General features: G+C 33.8%; 1 protein-coding gene and 1 long non-coding RNA gene across 7 annotated transcripts in view; both read left to right on the forward strand.

Moving 5' to 3' along the window:
* The window catches only part of LOC108738717 (venom dipeptidyl peptidase 4), a 102025-nt gene that overhangs the window by 68103 nt on the left and 13983 nt on the right, over positions 1-19939 (forward strand). For all 6 annotated transcript variants that reach the window (XM_018472261.1, XM_018472265.1, XM_018472266.1 and 3 more), the window contains 4 exons: positions 4976-5192; positions 15313-15407; positions 17939-18013; positions 18059-18311. In XM_018472261.1, the coding sequence (XP_018327763.1) occupies positions 4976-5192; positions 15313-15407; positions 17939-18013; positions 18059-18311 (640 nt within the window). The remainder of the gene's footprint in view (positions 1-4975; positions 5193-15312; positions 15408-17938; positions 18014-18058; positions 18312-19939) is intronic.
* LOC108738718 lies at positions 18324-19486 on the forward strand. Its single transcript, XR_001938025.2, has 3 exons — positions 18324-18594; positions 18666-18857; positions 18913-19486. It is a non-coding gene; the product is annotated as an uncharacterized LOC108738718 (long non-coding RNA).

Genomic DNA, 19939 nt, shown 5'->3' on the forward strand with positions numbered 1-19939 from the left:
AGAAGCCGTCATTAATAAAATTTGTCCTCCCTGTACATATAATTAGATGGAGGGAACCTATTCTATATTCAATATAATAGTATTTTATTAAGATTATATTTTATCTAAGATAAGAAGGAGGTCTCTTTATCTAATATTTTTTCGATTAATTGTTCAATTACTCGAAATTCCAAATTGACTTCACTTATTTGTGGAACAATAAATAATTATAGTTAATCTGTCTGCTATAAATTAATTATTACGTTTACTCGTCAGTACAATAAATTAAACAAAAGATAGTTAGCTTATGAAAACTTCTTGCTTTTGTTTTGCACTTTTTGCTGAACGCATTATTAATCAAGACAAGCTAAGCTACAGATGTTATATTTAAAGAAAAAGTATAAAACAATTTATTGTGATTTGTCGGAATGTATTTAAGTATCTGTGTACCAAGAAGTCAAACGAGAAAGACGAGCCACTCGCAGATTCATTTGAATAGTGACTTTGAAGATATCAATTGACGTACTTACACCAATAGGTGCATATAATATATTCCGTGCATCAAAGTGAATTTAAAGTTAAAATTAATTTACAAAGAAACTATAATACCTGTGACGTTCAATATATGGGGCATTCAAATATTTCGATATAATTTTAGTTTATTTTAGCATAGTCCACGCAAAACTAATAATATAATCAGTTACACAGCAATCATTTTCATCACGATATGCTTTGCTCAAAAGATTTTGGAAAATTTGGTTAGTTTAAGAAATTTTTCAGAAAGCAAGAGATAATCGTAGTTAAAAAAACTTATTTCATGTTCACATAGTTATGCATTTTCGCTTCCGTAACATACAAAGGAAAAATGACTATAAAAAAATGTGCAATTTCTATGTTCGGAAATCTTTTTCTTAGCTGTATGTACCTACTGAATACGTGTATGCATAAAACCTATTCATGTACCTATTCCTATTCCATTTATCTTGTTCTTCATGTAGAAATACTTTTTATGAATATACTCGTTGCCAATTTTCATCTTTATCATAAAATGAACCTGAAAATGAATAAAAGATATGCCGTTTTTACGATTAAATAAGTACGCAAAGTGGTTATTTTTCGCAGAATTTTGTGTTTAAAAAAAATGCCTACTTATTATAATGTAACAGCGATGTTTTAATTCTCGCAAAGATTACATTACATTTTAACTCCTTTTTAAAGCACTAATAATTCATCCCGTCGTTTATTTGTTAGCAAAAGGCATGGAGCTGAATTTCTGAATCGTTTAATCAAGCTTGTTTTTTATGGATAATCTCAAATGAAACACACTTGATCGATTGAAGTAAAATACTTAGGTAGTAACGAGTTGATAACGGTTCTTGTAAAAAGGAAGTTGTAATACCTAATGACGATTCTAAAATTTTGAGATTGATAAAAATAAGGTACTTTGGTAATGAGTCAGAGGGTGGGATTGCACCCATTGCAATGGCAATGTTATTAAAAATAAAAAAATAGTTATAAATGTGCAACCTTATCTATCGATTGTTAAAATTATGGTTTTGTATGTTTCTTCATACTCTTGCCCCAAATGAGTGAATATCTATGCATACACATTAACAATAATACAATTCTGATCAAAGTATCCTTGTACATGACATATTGGTCAGTCTTTTACTGAATGTCAAGTATTACTTAGTTTTAAAATCAAAAAACTAATAATCCTGGCGACTTTGACTTTAAAAATACTAAATGTGCATTATTTCCTACATTTAAAATTGTTTAAATTTCTTCATCCAAACTCAAGGTGAAAGTTTCCCATATGCTGCCAACTTAAGTGGACACACTGTATATATATGAAATCCTTACCCCAATACACTTTTAGGAGTGAAAATAATCGAACTTGTCAGCTAATTCTTAACTGGAAAAATAATAATATCGTAGATAGTACTAAAAAAAAATTAATTCTAACATATAAAAACTGTTGCAAATTCATGTAACAGTATAAGTGTTGCAATACGTGTTGTAGTTAAAACAATAATATAAATAATATTTTACGAAAAATGCTTTTTAATGATACTTCCAGCTATCAGTATATCGAATACAAATATAATGTTAATGTATTTGAAAAACTCATAAAACCAAAGTATTATGCTTTTGTTTGAGCGGTTCTTGCTAGATTTTATTTATATAATTGTGGTATCTATCTAGTTACTATTAGCGATTTTGGGAAATTAATTTTTTGCATTTTTTTACTATAAAGTCAATAGTTTATTATAGACCATATTAAAAGTGTTTCATAGTTCCATTCCATATCTTTGCAGTGCTTTCAACATCGTGTCATCATCACATTATAAATTTACCGCGTTTCCTTGGAGTGAATATGGCGGATTTGCGGTACTCTTCAGTATCAGTTTCAAAAATTATCTTTATTTTGTTCTTTGTTTTTTACATTGTGTATACATGGCAATTTTAAATCGCGCAGTTACAAATGTTACAATCTACAACATTTTTGTTATTTTTAGTCGTCGGTTTTTTATCCTAATTAGTTTTGACTTTGTAATGGTTTTACAGTATTTGTTTATTGATTTTGATGTTTTTACTTGTTTTAAGCAAAAATTTTATTAAAAAACGTAATAATTTTTGTGGCTCTTGGTCTTGAGGCTCTTGTCGTACTCTATATATCAAGTAACCTTACTTATATTAACTACGTAGCGACACCTCTGAGCGGCAACTAGCAGTAGTGCATGTTACACTGTGATTTAGACTCCAGCAGGCTTGCGAAAATATTAAAATAAATAATTTACATTACTCAATACTTATGTTAAGAGCAATGTAAATTATTAACATCAGCCGTTGCTTTTATAATGAGTATGTTTATAACCAACGTAGGGTAAATCTTTGTTCTTTTAACGTTGTAGGCTTGTATTACGTATGTATGTATGTATATGAACAGTCGAAATCATTAGAAGTATGTCAATGTATCGGTAATAATAATAATACAATTAAAAGGAATTTTAGAGATGTAGGGTACAATAGTAATAATATAAGAAACGAGGCAGGGGTCATTTTGATAGAAAATAAGGAAAAGGCAGATAGATGGAAAGAATGTTTAGAGAACCCATACGCAGGTCACGAGTTAGGAGGTATATTAGAGAAGGAAGACAGTGTGGAGATAGATGAGCTAGGTTATCCCATAATGACAAAAGAGTTCGATGTAGCATTAAAAAACCTAAAAAACAATAAGGTGCCAGGTATAAATGGGATACAGGGGGAAATTCTACAACATTCAGCACAAAATGTTAGAGATCGTATGTTTAAGCTAGTTAATCACATTTACGAGACGGGGAATGTCCCAGAGGATTATAAACGGAACGTGGTAGTAACCATACCTAGAAAGAGAGGCGCGGATACCTGTGAGATATTTAGAACAATTAGCTTAACTTCCCATGCGTCAAAAATCTTAACTAGAATTGTACAGATAAGGATGGAAAAAAGAGCGAAAGAACTATTAGGGGAAGATCAATTTGGGTTTAGAATAAATAGAGGAACGCGGAAGGCTATTCTAGCATTATGGGTAAGAATAGAGAAAACGATAGAAAAAAGAAAGAGTGCATACATAGAATTTGTAGATTTAGAAAAAACTTTTGACAATGTTAAATGGGACAAGATGTTAAATATACTTAAAAATGTAGGGATGAGTTACAAAGATAGAAGAGTAACACTTGGTTTGTATAAAGATCAACAAGCAGTTATAGAGCTGGGGCTGCAACGTAAAGAAGTAAAAACTAGAAAAGGAGTCAGACAGGGACGAACACTGTCATCGCTACTTTTTAGTCTATTTATCGAAGACGCTATCAACATAATTTAAGACAGTCCAACTGTAGATTTGCAGATGATATAGCAGTATTAGCATCTGGCAAGGAGGAGTTAGAGATAGTTAAAAAAGCGATATTGACAAAACAGTACTGTATGAAAATAAACAAAAGTAAAACAAAAATACTGGTATGCAAAGGAAGAAAAAGTAGGAAAAGATTCAATATAAAGATTGGAGACGAAAAATTAGAAGAAGTAGGAGTAGTGGGGATATAAAGCAGAGGATATGACAAGGTCAAGCCGCCTTTAATAAAAAACAGTTACGGTTAATTTAGAAATTCTAAAAAGGTTGTTAATTGTGTATGTTTGGAGCGCGACACTGTTCAGCTGCGAAACATGGAAGGAGAGTGCGGCGGAAAAGAAAAGGTTAGAACCGTTCGAAATGTGGTGTAATAGGCGAATGATAAGGATTTCGTGGATAGAGAAAGTTAGAAATGATGCGATATTAGAAAGAATATGAGAACAGAGGACTCTATGGAAGTCAATAAATAAGAAATAGGTGAGATAGGTTGATAGGACACCTTCTCATGCATGAGACATCTTAAAGACAAAAGCGGGAGTTAGGGGGAGTAGAGATACACCTACATTAGATTACTGTTTGCAAATAGTTAAGGATGTAAGTTATTTTAGTCTGGAGGAAAGATTATTAGTTCAGGATAGGAAAGAATGGAGGTGCGTGTCTAACCAGTCTTAGGACTAATGACCTTATGATGATAAATGTTACAGTGTCATAGGTCGGTGTAGAATTTACCTTAACGCTGGATTGAACTTACCGCTCCTGTACTTTGGACACACCTGATCTGAATCCGTTTGTCTTTGTTTGGGGATGTATGAAACAGCGCGTGTATCAAATAACAGCTAGAATAATTCTTAGACCTCCCAAGCTAACGTCATACTCAATCCTAGCTAAAAGCATTGTAAATTGTTGGCGTACACTATCAGTAGGCACAAGTGGGAATGCGCAGCAGGATATCTTTTGAATTGAAGTTAAAAAAAAATATAAGCAAATTTACAAATGATCTTTGTAAGAAATTTAAGAAGGTTGCTACCTTTAAGATAGTTTAGTTTCTTACTGCATGCTTTGGAGCTAGCTTTAGATACACTTTTAATATCGTTTTCTTTGCAGGATCTGATTATGGAGAAACGACATGGAAAAAATAAAATTCTATTCATTTCACTGGCGGTTGGTATCGTAATAGTAGCAGCAGTTATTGTTATTTTAGTAATCTTTCTTAAAAATAAAGGCGATTCTAATGCAGATAATCAAGATTTTGCTATAACTTTAGAAGAAATTTTATATGGAAGTCTTGCGGCAAGTGGTTTCAATGCAACGTGGATATCTGGTAAGATTATATCACTGATAGTTTTTTTTAATTTCTTTTTACTACTAAACCTGGATTAAAAAACTGTTGACCTGCATTTAATGTCTGTTTTCTGGACTTGAGAGGACGTACACCCCAAGGTGTACTTTGTAACAAAGAAAGGTCGAATGTTTGTCATATGTATTTTGTCCTTTTCTCTCCTTATTTATTTATTTATTCTGCTCGAATAATTTGGTGTTATACGAATACACCTTCAAAGTGTTATGTCCATAAATAATAACAAAATTTTTAGCGACTGATGTCATACACTTGCTATTTGTTTACTGTGTTCATCCAAGCCATGATCAGTATTAATCCTTTTATTCCTTGAACGATAAAGTTAGAATAAATAATTCCCGATATGACATTAGGACCTGGATAGTGTAACTTTATATTATATAAGTAAAATCGCATTCAATTAATTCGCTAGTCAAATGCGTTTTTATAAATCTGTTTTTAGGCATTAAAATAGTTAAAGAAAAAAATTTGGAATTGTGGTAACTGGCAGTAGGTAAAAATTCAAGTACTATGAGACGTATTTTTCGTGATGAATTTGAAAATTTTTTTGTTAGATCACTATTGCAAAATAATTATTGGGGGTATGCACCAATAATATATTAATGTTCGCATATAGTATGTTAATTCTTCTAATGTTGGCTATGCAAGTTTAAGAAGATTGTAATTTCCTAATTGTGGATACTAGAAATAGCATAAGCAGCTACGCACATAAAATTGTGCTGTACATCATCTAGAAGGTGTGCGTGACTACCAGTGACGTCACGAGTAGTGTGCGCTGTCAGCTGTGTTGACTTTGATAATAGATGATAGATAAGAAGATTTTTATCAGCGTAACCGGTCTGTAAGTCACGGACTATAGAACTAATTTATTGCTTATTGAAGTGGATAACCTTGTAAGGTTATAAAGACATACATAAACTAGGAGTAATCAAGTTATTGGGCTTCACCTATAATGCTAGTACCTACAGAAGAATGTTGGTTCCATGAGATTTTGTGTAGACAACAGAAAGCTGAAAGAAGTAACACAAATGAATAGTTAGCCACTACCCAGAATCGACGACACACTGGATAGTCTAGCCGGAGATAAGTGGTTATCTACTCTTGATACTGGTAAATGATAGTACACCCGCAGGATAAGGGGAAGACTGCGTTTATTACTGGAAGTAGTCTATAGCAGTTCAATTTGACGTCTTTTAGATTTTACGATACACCGATTATATTCGAAAGCTTGATGGACAGTATCAGAAGAACTAAATGAAAAATCTGTTTGATTTGCTTAGAATCATTTTAGTAGGAAAATCGTTCTACTCCAAAATGTGACTGAAGCCTGCAGGATATTGGCAGCCGCAAGAAATGCATTCTATTTTGGAAAGAATATCGGAAGGATTTATGAACGACCCTAACAGATGCCGTGTGACGTTAACCCATACCAAAAGATCTGCATGAATGTAAAAGATTTTTAGAATTTTGGTCCTACCATTGAAGATTTTTACGAAGATTTTCCGATATAACCCGACAACTACATAAGCTTATGGTGATGATGGAGTTTCATTCCAATGGAATTCCAAGTGTTAAAAGAGTGTAAAAAGCATTTAAAAACTCCCCACCCTCTGGAGTTCCAAACTTGAAATAGTCAAAGTTCAGCGAACCGTTCATCGCTAATGTCGACCTAGTAATAGTAATAAAATAGTGGGATTTAGCGATGTGTTATCCCAAATTCAAGACGGAAAAAAAGGTCATCGTCAAAACACTCCAAACAAAAGCGAGACTATTGTATCGAGAGCTACTAGCTATGGTTAAAAACGTTCAGCATTTCGGTTAACATCTGTATAGACGAAAGTCTCTCTTAAGAACAAATCGCGCCTCACTGAAATGGCTACTGCAACTCAAGAACTCAGAAGGACCAATTGCGCGCTGATGACGATGACTATAGGATTACGCGTTCGATGTTGAGCATCGCTCATACAAACCTTGTAAGAAAACAACAAACATTGTTCATCTGCGGAAAAGAAACAACGATTGACATCGATCTGTTGTAAACCAACCACCGTTCAGCCTGAGGAATCCTGGTAAAGTAATGAATTAATCGAAGACTAGTGAAAGAACGAAATGAACCACTGACATAAATCCACTTGGGGCTGAAATTCAGCTTTCTGCGAGGTTTATACTCGCTGCAAATAATAAGTACAACAATGCGCGCTAGAGACGTTCCATGCATCTTACCTTTTTACCTTCCCAGGGTAAGGTGATTAGGTTCTCTCCTTCACATCTGCACATGAAACAATAAGTAAACGCTCCTCCTTTACGGAAGGAAATATTGATTTGTGGCGATTTCGTGGGTGGCAATTGATCCAGTGCCCCCCCGGTATGTCATCCGAATCAGCAAAAACTATTCAGCCTCATTTCATACGGTGTTTTTGATACTCATCCAGCAGTAGAGACTAAAAGAATAACCCGTACCCGTACTTCTCTGTGTTGACCCTCCCTGGGTATGGGGCATCCAAAAACGCCTCATCGACCTCCATACCCGAAACCCCACAGTTGAAATGCTGTATTTGGGCTAGATTTTTTTTATGAATCACAATAGTCCCACGAGTAGCGTTGGAAATACACAGTCCACCCATGCAGAGCCCCGCACACAGAGATAAGGTTGAGGTAGCTTAGTGTCCTAGAGGCACCGTTTGCGAATGCTCAAACTGGTTTGTTAGGCACAATACCCGTACCACCGTCAGCTTGGGAGATGGAACCCCACTCTTGGTAAACAATAGAAGTTTCCCATTCTTTAATTAATCTATTAATTTGCATACCTTCATCAAACAATAACTATAAAATAGAACTACATATTATTAAATGAACAACCACAAATAACGTATACACTGCTTTACTAGTAACTAATAAATTAATATAAGTACAAGAAACAAAAAGTAATTTACACAATAATGGCCTCAGCGTTGGTTTTATAATTAATAAATAATCTGTATCTTTAAATTTTATAAATTCTGTTAGTTACAAATACAAAAACAAATTCCAGAATGAGGCAAATAGCAGTTGACAAATATTGGTCACTTTAAAACATCTATTACTTAATAATAAAAAGAAAATGAAATCACTAGAAAAAAGTGGCATTTATCAACTGTCATGTAGCAAATGTACCTAATGATATTCACATAGGTCAATAAAGCAGATATATGTCTAGTAGATTAAAAGAATATGCTTCTAGCATTAACAAAAATAGTTTAAAAACCGATATTTCAAAATATTTATTCTGATTAACTATTAGGTATCGCAATATCTACCCGACTAGAATTCTATTTAGGCATTCCTAAATACGTATGCGGACCCAATTAGGAAACACTGAGGCAAACCAAAATATGGAAAGCCTAATTATTACTTTAAGAGGTCCCCATTAGGTTGGCCAAAATGAGGCACGCGTAACGAATGCTGTATCAAATTTTTTGGGAAACCTAATTGATACCTCATAAAGTCCCCATTGAAGAAGTCCAATTTAAGACATATTCATGAAATTTTTGTGTGGAATATTTGAGGCACGCCTAAGATAGGCGCCACTGCGCAATCGTTAATACGGACCTAATGCCGATAATGTAAGGCTGCCTAATGTTAGGCATGCCTAAGTTTTACCCCCCTTCGGCCTAACATTGAACACGTGTGACTTTTGATAAGTATATATACATACATTAAATATAAAAATATTTGTTTACACCGAATTGTTTTNCCTCAGCCTGGAACTTGGACGAAGGTGGGATTAAAAAGAGACATTTTTGTAGGGTATTTAGTTCAACATTTGTACCTGTAAGTTATATCATTTGCTTTTGTTTTTATGTTTTGGTTTTTAGTTGATTTTATTTTGTGTTCCGTAGTTGGTAGTTGCCTTTTATGAATTATATGTTTTATGAGCTTAGAACAACTTGTTTTATTTGCACAAGCATAATATTTTTATGTGAAGAACCCCTGCCGACTGAGCTAGGCATAGCAAGTCGTTTAAAACTTCTCGCCTAAAGAAGACGTACTTTCCCCGAATCAAATTTAAAGGGACTATTTTCAGTACAAAATATACGGACAATGTCGTTTTATTAGATAATACAAAAATTTTACAATTGCATGAAACATATAATTTTTTTAACGGGGATAGCGTAAAAACTTCTGGAATTATATTTAAAAAAAAGAAAACCATTTTATACTTTTCCCTGTAATTCAAAAGATTTAGAAATGTGGCGTGTGTGTAGAAGAAATACGTACGAGGAAAATTATAAAATCACAAATATCAAGAAAAAACGTTATGACTTAATATAAGTAATAATAATAAAGAAAAGTTGTGTATTCTGCCATTAGTTCGCATGTAAATGGAAATAAATAAATAACTGCATTGTCTACTTGTATCTATGTATGTTTTAATTCTTTGTCGGTATAATCATGTCGAAGAATAAGCGGCAGTGATGTACTGGTAAAACGGAACGGCGAATAGTTCGCCTTATCACTTGTTTGGTGTTCTGAGAAAGCCGATGTTTTTTTTCTTTTATAAACCCCGTCTCACAATAAGTTATTAATGTTCGGATGCAATATACGCGGCAAGTGCAGAAAATGATATGTCTTGAATATATGTACAAGAAGCGACAATTTGCCCAACACCTGTATCTCAAATCATACCTATATTGAACGTAATTCATTAAGCGTAGGTACATTATTCAGTGTGTTACGGCTTGTCAAAAAGAGTAGAAATAACAAAAATTTAAAAGTGAAGTGATAAAAAATTTCAAATGCAAGATGGATAATGATACTGCACTTAATGATTGGATTCGTTTATAACAAATAAAAAAAATCGATATTGTTTTAAGCGCATGGGTTTATGTGGACAACAAGGAGATAAATTAATGTGCAGATTTATGCCACTACCATACGATAGACAAAAATGTAAAATTTTGTCAAACATCACAAAAAATTGTGACAATCCAAAAAGTGATTAGCTAAGTTACTTTATTGAGCTTCGTGGAACTGCAAGTAAGTAAAATAATTTTCTTTTTAATTATGAATTTCTTGAACTTATCGGGGGAATATAATTTATTATTTAAAACTTTGATTTTGTAAACAAATTGAGTAATGACATCAGCTTTAAGTAAAAAATTCTGACTACCTATTTTATTAAAATTTTCATTTTTTTCTTCATGCATTGAACATAAAATTTGAAAATTACGTAGAATTTTATATTATAAATGAAACTGTTTTTTCTGATTCTAAAGTTATTGTCCCTGGTAAATATGCGTCAAGATATTGTAAGAAATTATGGGAGCATAATGCAGTATTATATTTTGGAGAGATTTGTCACTGAAATTCACGCCTGTGAAGCCAATTGAACGAAAGCCTAAAGTATTTAAAACGACAGTTTTTTATAAATTAATAGAAAGTACATTGCAATAGCTACAGTGCATTTATTAATATATTATGTTATCAATATATATAACTTCTATTGCAGGCATACTTACTACAAAGTCTTTGAAATCGACAGATGATTTATCAGTTTATCACCTATAGATATTATTATAGCCTTAATAATATCTATCACTGCCGCTATTGGGGTGGTGGTCGTTCAGCCCGTAATAAAAAAAAAAAGGATCATGGAAGTCTAAACAACGAAGTTTAATGTTCTCTAATACCATCTAAAAAAATGTTACTGTGCATATACTATACATATATATGTACATAGCGTTAGGCACATTGTTTTCTATTTCCTCTATTGCTTTTTATTTAATATATGTATAAAGTATTGCTTACAATTTTTACTTATAACCTACAGTCCATTTTTTTTATGAAAGTAAATTCAAATAGGAAAACCTCATTAGGTAGATATTAGGATATAATTAAATGAAGGCACAAGGGCCTAATGAGGAAGCCGCATTAGGGATATTCGTATGCCACATTTCCTAATTACAGCCTAATGTTGCCCCAATGAGGTTTTCCTAATTAGGCATTTATGGGGGCATGCGTTACGTTCGTGATTAGGGCCTAATGCGGTTTCCGCATTATGCCCTAACGCGGAATTAGGCATGCCTAATGCCAACCTCTTGACTACCGAACTCTAAATTCTAGTCGGGTAAGTGAAGCATAAGTAAAGTAAGGAAATACAACTAGACAAATAACGCAAAAATTTATCATATTTTTATTCATCAAACAAATCCCTGTTACCTATAATTAATTACAAAAAAAAACATAGATGCCCACTATTTCAACAAATAAGCAATTTCACTATCTACATCATCATCATAAGGTCGTCAGTCCTAAGTGTAGTTGGACACGCACCTGCACTCTTTCCTATCTTGATATAATCTTCGCATTTCCCTAAAACTAGAACAACCCATATCCTTAACTATTTGCGAACAGTATCTACTCTAGGTCTACCTCTGTCCCTTTTAACTTCCGTTTATGCCTCTAATATGTCTCTGACTTGAGCCTTTATGCCTGAGAAGGTGTCCTATTAACCGATCTCGCCTATTTCTTATTGACTTCCATAGAGTCCTCTGTTCTCCAATTCTTTCTAATACCTCTTTATTTCTAACCTTGTCTATCCACGGTATCCTCATCATTCGCCTGTAACACCACATTTCGAAACGCTTCTAACCTTTTCTTTTCCACCGCGCCCACTGTCCATGTTTCGCACCCGTACAGCGCCGTGCCCCAAACATACACCTTTAAAAACCTTTTTTGAATTTCAAAATTAACCATTCGCGAGCATAGAAGTGACTTCTTTTTATTGAAGGCAATTTGACCTTGCGCTATCCTCTGCTTTATATCCCTACTACTCTTTCCGTCCTAACTTATCCGACTTTCTAGATACCTAAAATCGGCCACTTTTTCTAATTTTTCGGCTACTATCGTTATATTTACTCTTTCCATAATTTTTCTTCCCTTGCATACCAGTATTTTTATTTTATTTTTATAACAATACTGTTTTGTCAATACCGCTTCTATTTTATTTAATGCTCTAACTCTTTTGACTCCTCCTTGTTAGATATTAACACTGCTATATCATCTGCTAATGTAATCTAACTGATACCTCCCTAAATCTCCTGGCATGTTCCACTAATGTGATGGTTGAATAAGTATTCGCTACAGTTAAATTATGTTTATCGCAAAATTCTATCAGCCTATCTCCCCTATCACGTCTATTGCTTAATCCAAAAAAACCTGCTATTGCATCCACTTTACCTTCGCCTATCATTGAGTTGAAGTCTTCTACAACTATTAGGTTTCCCTATCCTTTCACTAAACTTAGCATGTCTTGTATATCTGCATAAACCACTTCTGCGTCTTCATTACTGTAAGATGATGTAGACATTAATACCGTTTTTACCGGCTTTGAGTTAAATTAACCATAACATACGCATACAACAAATTTTTATCATTACCTAAATAAAATAACAGGTCAATTGAAAAGTCCCCGGCCTAAAATAGTAAAACACATTTTTTTTGCAAAATTGGTTTTTTTTATTGAACATAATTCCCTTCAAGGGTGATACACTGATTATAGCGATCCTCCAACTTTTCGATACCATTTTTGTAGTACGATTTGTCCTTTGCTTCAAAATAGGCCTCAGTTTCGGCGATCACCTCTTCATTCGACGAAAATTTTTTCCCAACGAGCATTCTTTTGAGATCTGAGAACAGGAAGTAGTCGCTGGGGGCCAGATCTGGAGAATACGGTGGATGCGGAAGCAATTCGAAGCCCAATTCATGAATTTTTGCCATCGTTTTCACTGACTTGTGAGACGGTGCATTGTCTTGGTGAAGCAGGACTTTCTTTTTCTGCAAATGCGGTCGTTTCTCGGCGATTTCGTCCTTCAAACGGTCCAATAACGCTATGTAATAGTCGCTGTTGATGGTCCTTCCTTTTTCAAGGTAGTCAATGAAAATTATTCCACGCGCATCCCAAAATACAGACGCCATAACCTTGCCAGCCGACTGTTGCGTTTTTGCACGCTTTGGAGCGGGTTCATCGTGTGCAGTCCACTCCGATGACTGTCGATTGGACTTCGGAGTGAAATGATGGAGCCATGTTTCATCCATTGTCACATATCGACGCAAAAACTCGGGTTTATTACGCGTGATCATCTTCAAACACTGCTCTGAATCATCAACTCGTCGTTGTTTTTGGTCAAAAGTGAGCTCGCGCGGCACCCACTTTGCACAGAGCTTTCTCATACCCAAATATTCGTGAATGATGTGATGTATACGTTCCGTTGATATCTGTAGAGTGTCTGCTATTTCATTCAATTTCAATTTACGGTCATTCAAAATCATTTTGTGGATTTTTTTAATGTTTTCGTCCGTAACAGCCTCTTTTGGGCGTCCACTGCGTTCACCGTCTTCGGTGCTCATTTCACCACGTCTAAACTTAGCATACCAATCCTTGATGGTTGATTTTCCTGGGGCAGTGTCCGGAAATTCGTTATCAAGCCAAGTTTTTGCTTCAACTGTATTTTTTCCCTTCAAAAAGCAATATTTTATCAACACGCGAAATTCCTTTTTATCCATTTTTTTCACAATAACAAAAGTTGCTTCACTATAAATGCTATAATTCACAAACTAATGATCCGACAGCCATCAAATTTATAGACGCGTCTTTTGAAGGTTAGGACTAACTGAAAATCATATGGATTTAGTTCTGGTGCCGCCATCTATGTGTCAGGCCGGGGACTTTTCAATTGACCCTAGTATAAAACGGTAGATTTTATAAATTCTTACCCTTACATTGTTCATCGTCTACTCCTAAGTTTTTTAGGAAGAATAACTTTTCACTTTGAAGTTTTGATTTTCACTCTCGCAAAACCCTCGGAAAATTGACTTCCCCAAACTGAAAAATTACATTTTTACCAGAGGTCGATGCCCGTCTCCAGTTTGTCAATTTTGCGTTTCGACGATAATGTGACTCACTCACTCATTCCTAGTTTCTGCTTTTCACCTCACCCGTGTCGCACCCAAATTCTGCACTGCCAGTCCCACAAAAGTTACCTACTGCTTAAAAATGAATAAGTATAACAAAAGTAATAAATTTATAATATAGGGAAATATTTAAACACTTCCTGATATAACACAAAATCAATATAGATAGACAATATAAAAATATTACATACGAATATTGTAAAAAATAAAATGAAAAAGGAAATTAATATTAAACGGAACATTTTCAATAAACTGATAGAAGTGAATCGACTTTCTTTCTCACTATTGTTCACTGGGTTTCCCTAGTATATACAATCATATTTTGAAAGTATTTAGCCATTTGGTCAACACTTGACTGTTGAGTTCATTTTTTAATAATTTTTGTCTGCATTTAAAGCATACAATTGCTAAAAAAAACCTATGGTGTTAATGTATTTCTATTGGATGTAGCAATGAAATTGAGCTTTAGTAAATGCAGTCGACAAAGAAAAGGTCATACTTTCTTAGGTCAGTTCAATCAGAATGTTTCATAATTATGTATTAGGAAATTATGTTATGTTCTTAAAATACTGAATTATTTGGAAAAGTTGTATTGATTAAGTCATTCTACTGGTCTATTTGGTACAATAATTATTTAATCTGCTTTATTATTACTTTTTAATTTTAAATATACTTTTTGTTTTTGAAGTGAAACTACTATAGGGACGGTAGGAAAAAATTTACTAGGGTATAAAACCAAAGTATCAGCGTTACGCGTTACGTCAAGCGCCATGTGTGACCTCTAGTGGACATGTCCAAAAGAAGTAATTTTAACAGGCTCCAAAGGCTAACCTTTTAGTTAGTACTATAATATATAATTCACTTCTTACGCGAGTACACTAATACACGCTCGCCCCTTTTTTCTTCCATTATATGTATAATTACATTTAACATTACATTCGTTTATTTCCTAGTTTTCATTCAGAACACTCTGTTTTTATGGTTTAGAAAATCTAGACCTTTCGTTGCTTTAAATTTAACCCATATACAAAGACATATTAATTGACCTTTGACGGCATAATAAATTCGTCATTGATAGATAATGAACGACTACAAAGAAATTTTCTAAAATTTTGTTTTTCTTCTCTTATAGGCAGTGAATTATTTTTCAGAAGTTCAGAAGGCGATGTTCTATTATACAATGTGGAAACAGCAACTACACGGACATTATTGTCGGGAAATAGTTCTGTGAGTACCAGCTTTTACAGATAATTGCAATATATAAGCCTGTCTTTTTTTTTGAAAGTAACGACGTAACTTGCATCAATAAAATAAAAAGTAGTAAAAATAGTATGTAATTCTTCGTGTATGAAAAAAGCAGTACCTAGCCATTATATTCAAATAAGTTTAAAAACCTGATATTAAGCACTGGATTATTGAATAAATAATGTACATTATTTCGTCAACATATAATCAATTACATTTTTACACGCGTGTAACGTAATAATTAACTTTTAATTTTAAGTACTCGTTTTCCGTAAGGTCGTCAGTCCTAAGACTGGTTGGACACGCACCTCTACTCTTTCTTATCCTGAGCTTATTTTCGTTTAGAACGTCCCACATTCTTAACAATTTGCGAACAATAATCTAATCTAGGTTCACCTCTACTCCTCTTAACTCCTGTTTCTGCATCTAACGTGTCTCTGATTAGACGTACTGCGTACATTATATTTTCTTTAATCTCTCTGAAATTTGCCACAATATCACATACACGGAGTCAACGTTAAAGTTACATCATTGTTACAACTGTTCTACAGTGACATACTGTACATACTGTAATGTTCGTGGGTTTACAAAATTAACTTTTAAGACTGCTAACGACAGAACTATTTATTTACACTAATTCTTAAGGAACTTAAAACACTATTAAATTATTACTAAACTTAGGTGATGAATTATTCTATTTATTTACACTACTCTTGATATATCACTGTTCACTGCGCTATTTATTTCACTGCTATCACTGTCAATTTATTTCTCGATTCACTTCTGCAACGGTCAATTCATTTCTACTCTCTTTTCGGCGATCGTCTCAGCCCCGTGAAGTTGGCCCCCCCAAATTAGAAAATTATTGATTTTGCGATGCCAATAGTTTGTTAGTCGTTTGTTGGTATTTGTTAGTCAATTTTTATTGTTTGTTAGTTGATAGTTTATTAATAAATGACAATTGAAAATTCAGCGTGAAGTTGGCCCCCCCAAATTAGAAAATTTTCGATTTTGCAATGCCAATAGTTTGTTAGTCTTTTGTTGGTATTTGTTAGTCAATTTTTATTGTTTGTTGGTTGCTATTTTTTAATTTACAAGCAAAAAACCAATCGATTATTTATGTTTTTTTTGTTCACTAATAAAAACACTTTATGTATCATGATTTTTATTAAAGTGATCAAAAGTTATCTTATGCCAAAACTTGTTAAAAGATTTTTAAAGACCAAAGTTGTGATGTTAGGGAATGGTGACAATTGGTGATATATGAACTGATATGAACCATATGAACGGCTGAATAAGCTGAATTGAATATCGCGCATGCGCGACGGCCCGATCATCGTTGCGCGCGCGACAATACGATATGATGTCCGATGAGCGATTGGTTTTTTGCTTATAAATTAAAAAATAGCAACCAACAAACAATAAAAATTGACTAACAAATACCAACAAAAGACTAACAAACTATTGGCATTGCAAAATCGAAAATTTTCTAATTTGGGGGGGCCAACTTCACGCTGAATTTTCAATTGTCATTTATTAATAAACTATCAACTAACAAACAATAAAAATTGACTAACAAATACCAACAAACGACTAACAAACTATTGGCATCGCAAAATCAATAATTTTCTAATTTGGGGGGGCCAACTTCACGGGGATGATCGTCTCTTCCTTTAAATACTCATTTGCTTCCTTTCGGGAACATTCTCGAGCCGCCCGGAAAAGTTCCTTTTTCTTTGAACTGTTTAATTGCTTTCCCAGAACGCAGGTACGACATTTACAAATACGGCGCACATGAAGAAAGGCGCCCGCGGCTAGTCGGCGAATCGATAAGCCGCTCACACACACGTATACCCAATCGCACACAAACACGCTCGTGCTCGCTACAATACTTTATTGAGCTGCTCATCGATTGACCAACGTTAAAAGAATAAAAAACTCGCTGTAACGTAATTATTTTGAATCATACTTAATCTAATCTATCATATAACAAACAGTACATAAGCAAAAAAATACAAAAGAAATACAACATTGATGCTGCAGCTGTTTAAACGACGTTGCGTTGTCGTATTAAATTTACCAGGGTCGGAATTGAATGCACCTATACTTTTAGCTACTTTTTTCTCGAAAACTGTAAACTTATTTTTCTAATTTTATAGTGCCCTACCACATCCTGCAAGCACCGCACTTATTACTGTTACACTCTGTGTTTATAATTTTCTAGATTGTTTGCATTTTTCTGTTAATTCTTCGAAATTCTTTTATTACCTGTTCGTTTTGATTCTGATTTATAACCATGCTATCGCTTTCGGTCGACAGATGCATACATGTTTTTTTAACATTTCTGAACAACATAAAGTATTAAAACGATCTCACGTTCCATACACTACCAGTGATTGATAGAAAATGATATATAAGCGTTATACACTATGCATCTGTGGGCGTAACGCAACCAGCCCTTCTCTTACGCTAGTTCCTCAGTACAAATTTTTTAATAAAAATATTCCTTTTAGGTATTAGCAACTGCATTCGATTATTTTTTATCGCCAGACCGCAATTATCTTCTTATAGGACATGATTATCAAAAAGTGAGTAAATCATAATAAAAAACTTGCTCTGATTGATTTCTTCAGCTTTACAGATACAGCTTTTTGGCGCAATACACGATTGTCAATTTACTAAATCAACAAACGAAACTTGTTAATGTGAGTGGAGAAAGTATACTGCAACTTGCATCTTGGGGTCCTGTCGGAAATTCATTGATCTTTATTATGAGAAATAATATTTACTACAGGGCTAGTGCTGCCAGTGAAGAAGATACTCAAATAACAACAGACGGAAGTATAGGAAACGTGTATAATGGTGTTCCTGATTGGGTATATGAAGGTATGTCTCTCTAGCTACTTCAAGAGATAAATTAAAAAGCGTGTGGCGCATATAACAACTTCACTTGAGTTAGTGATTTGTCAAAAGTACATATGGTGAGAAGTAATATGTTTGAAATGATCTAATAGTTTCGATAAATTGCTGGCCACGAACCTAGAAGAATTTTATCGATCTGTAATTTGCCAGTGGTACATAATTAAGCAAAGACGACCAGTGCCGGATTAAGCCAGCGCGGGGCCTGAAGCAAATTCTATCAAGGGGCCCTTAGACTGTTTTAGGTTAGGTACTTATCGAGTTTATGCTATTAAATAAAACAAAATTGTTACTAACAAACTTTTCTTGATTTAATTTAAGCAAATTTATAAATAATGCTGTTGATATCGACTTCTCGGAGTAAATCATGTTCAATATTCATTAAAGTGAGGCGATTAAGACGTTGTTGGCTCAATTCATTTTTAACACGTTTTAATGTTGAGAAAGATCGTTCACCACTGCAGTTGGTGATCATGAGAGACAAATAAATGCGCAAAGCAATTTCAACGTTCGGTAAAAAAGATTGTAAAGAATTATTTATCAACAGCTTGTAAACCTGCATTTTCAGAGCCTCATGATTCCTGCTGTCAATAATACTAGCCACATCAGAATTGAGCATTGCAGCGAACTGCACTAATTCGTCGCCCAGACTGTCCTCCAAATCATCTACGTAAGCAGTTGCTATGGTTGCAGATTTTTTCAAAATTTCTTCTGGTGGAAGACATAATAATTTCTTATTTTAACTTAAAAATATCTTACCTTATGCACAGTTATTATCGTTGAATACTTTTCTCTTCTTGACTACGTAAGAACACTGTTCTATTTAGTATATTTTAAGAGATAACTGAATACTTAAAAAATCGGTTGCACCGCTATATTATGTAAGAAAACAATACTCAACACAATTACGAAACCACTTTTTTCAAGAATGGTTCATATCGAAAGTGCCATTATTATCACCCAAACGTAAATATCGATCATTCCTTATAGATTGGTAGTCAATATAACCCTTTTCAAATCGGTCGGGTTATTATCACTAGCACGGAGAAAATATTAGGGAATTCCCCGTTTTGTTTAGCAGCATTGCCAACTTGCGTGTAGTGCGGTGCGAAACATGATTTTTGGTATGACCAGCAGATAGAAAAATGAAATTATAGTTGATCATTTTGAAGCAAATATTTTCTTCTTAGTAATTGTGAGTTGTGACTAAATCTAATATNGTTGACCCATCAATACAACTCCAATTTATAGCTATCGAATAATTATTCATCCTACCGCTTAAGTATCTGAGACTTCCGTAATCGGAATTACTATTACACTATTGAATATAGGTTTTAATAAGGATCAATTGCATCCATCTGCCTTTATTGTTAAATATGTTAGTTCGGCACCTAACAATTATAAAATCAGAAGGTGATAGTAAATAGAGGGTGTGAGGTTCAATCGAAAAGGCCCATTTTTTAGTTTTGTCACGATAATTCAAAAATTATGCACTTTACAAGTTTTTCACAATGATACTTATTTGTAGGAAATTAAATTTCCCATCGGAGTTCTTTGTTACAGAATTCTTATTTTTTTTTAAATATCAAAAATAC

Source organism: Agrilus planipennis, unplaced genomic scaffold (assembly GCF_000699045.2).
Source record: "Agrilus planipennis isolate EAB-ADULT unplaced genomic scaffold, Apla_2.0 scaffold207, whole genome shotgun sequence".
In the NCBI taxonomy this organism is placed as follows: Eukaryota; Metazoa; Arthropoda; class Insecta; order Coleoptera; family Buprestidae; genus Agrilus; species Agrilus planipennis.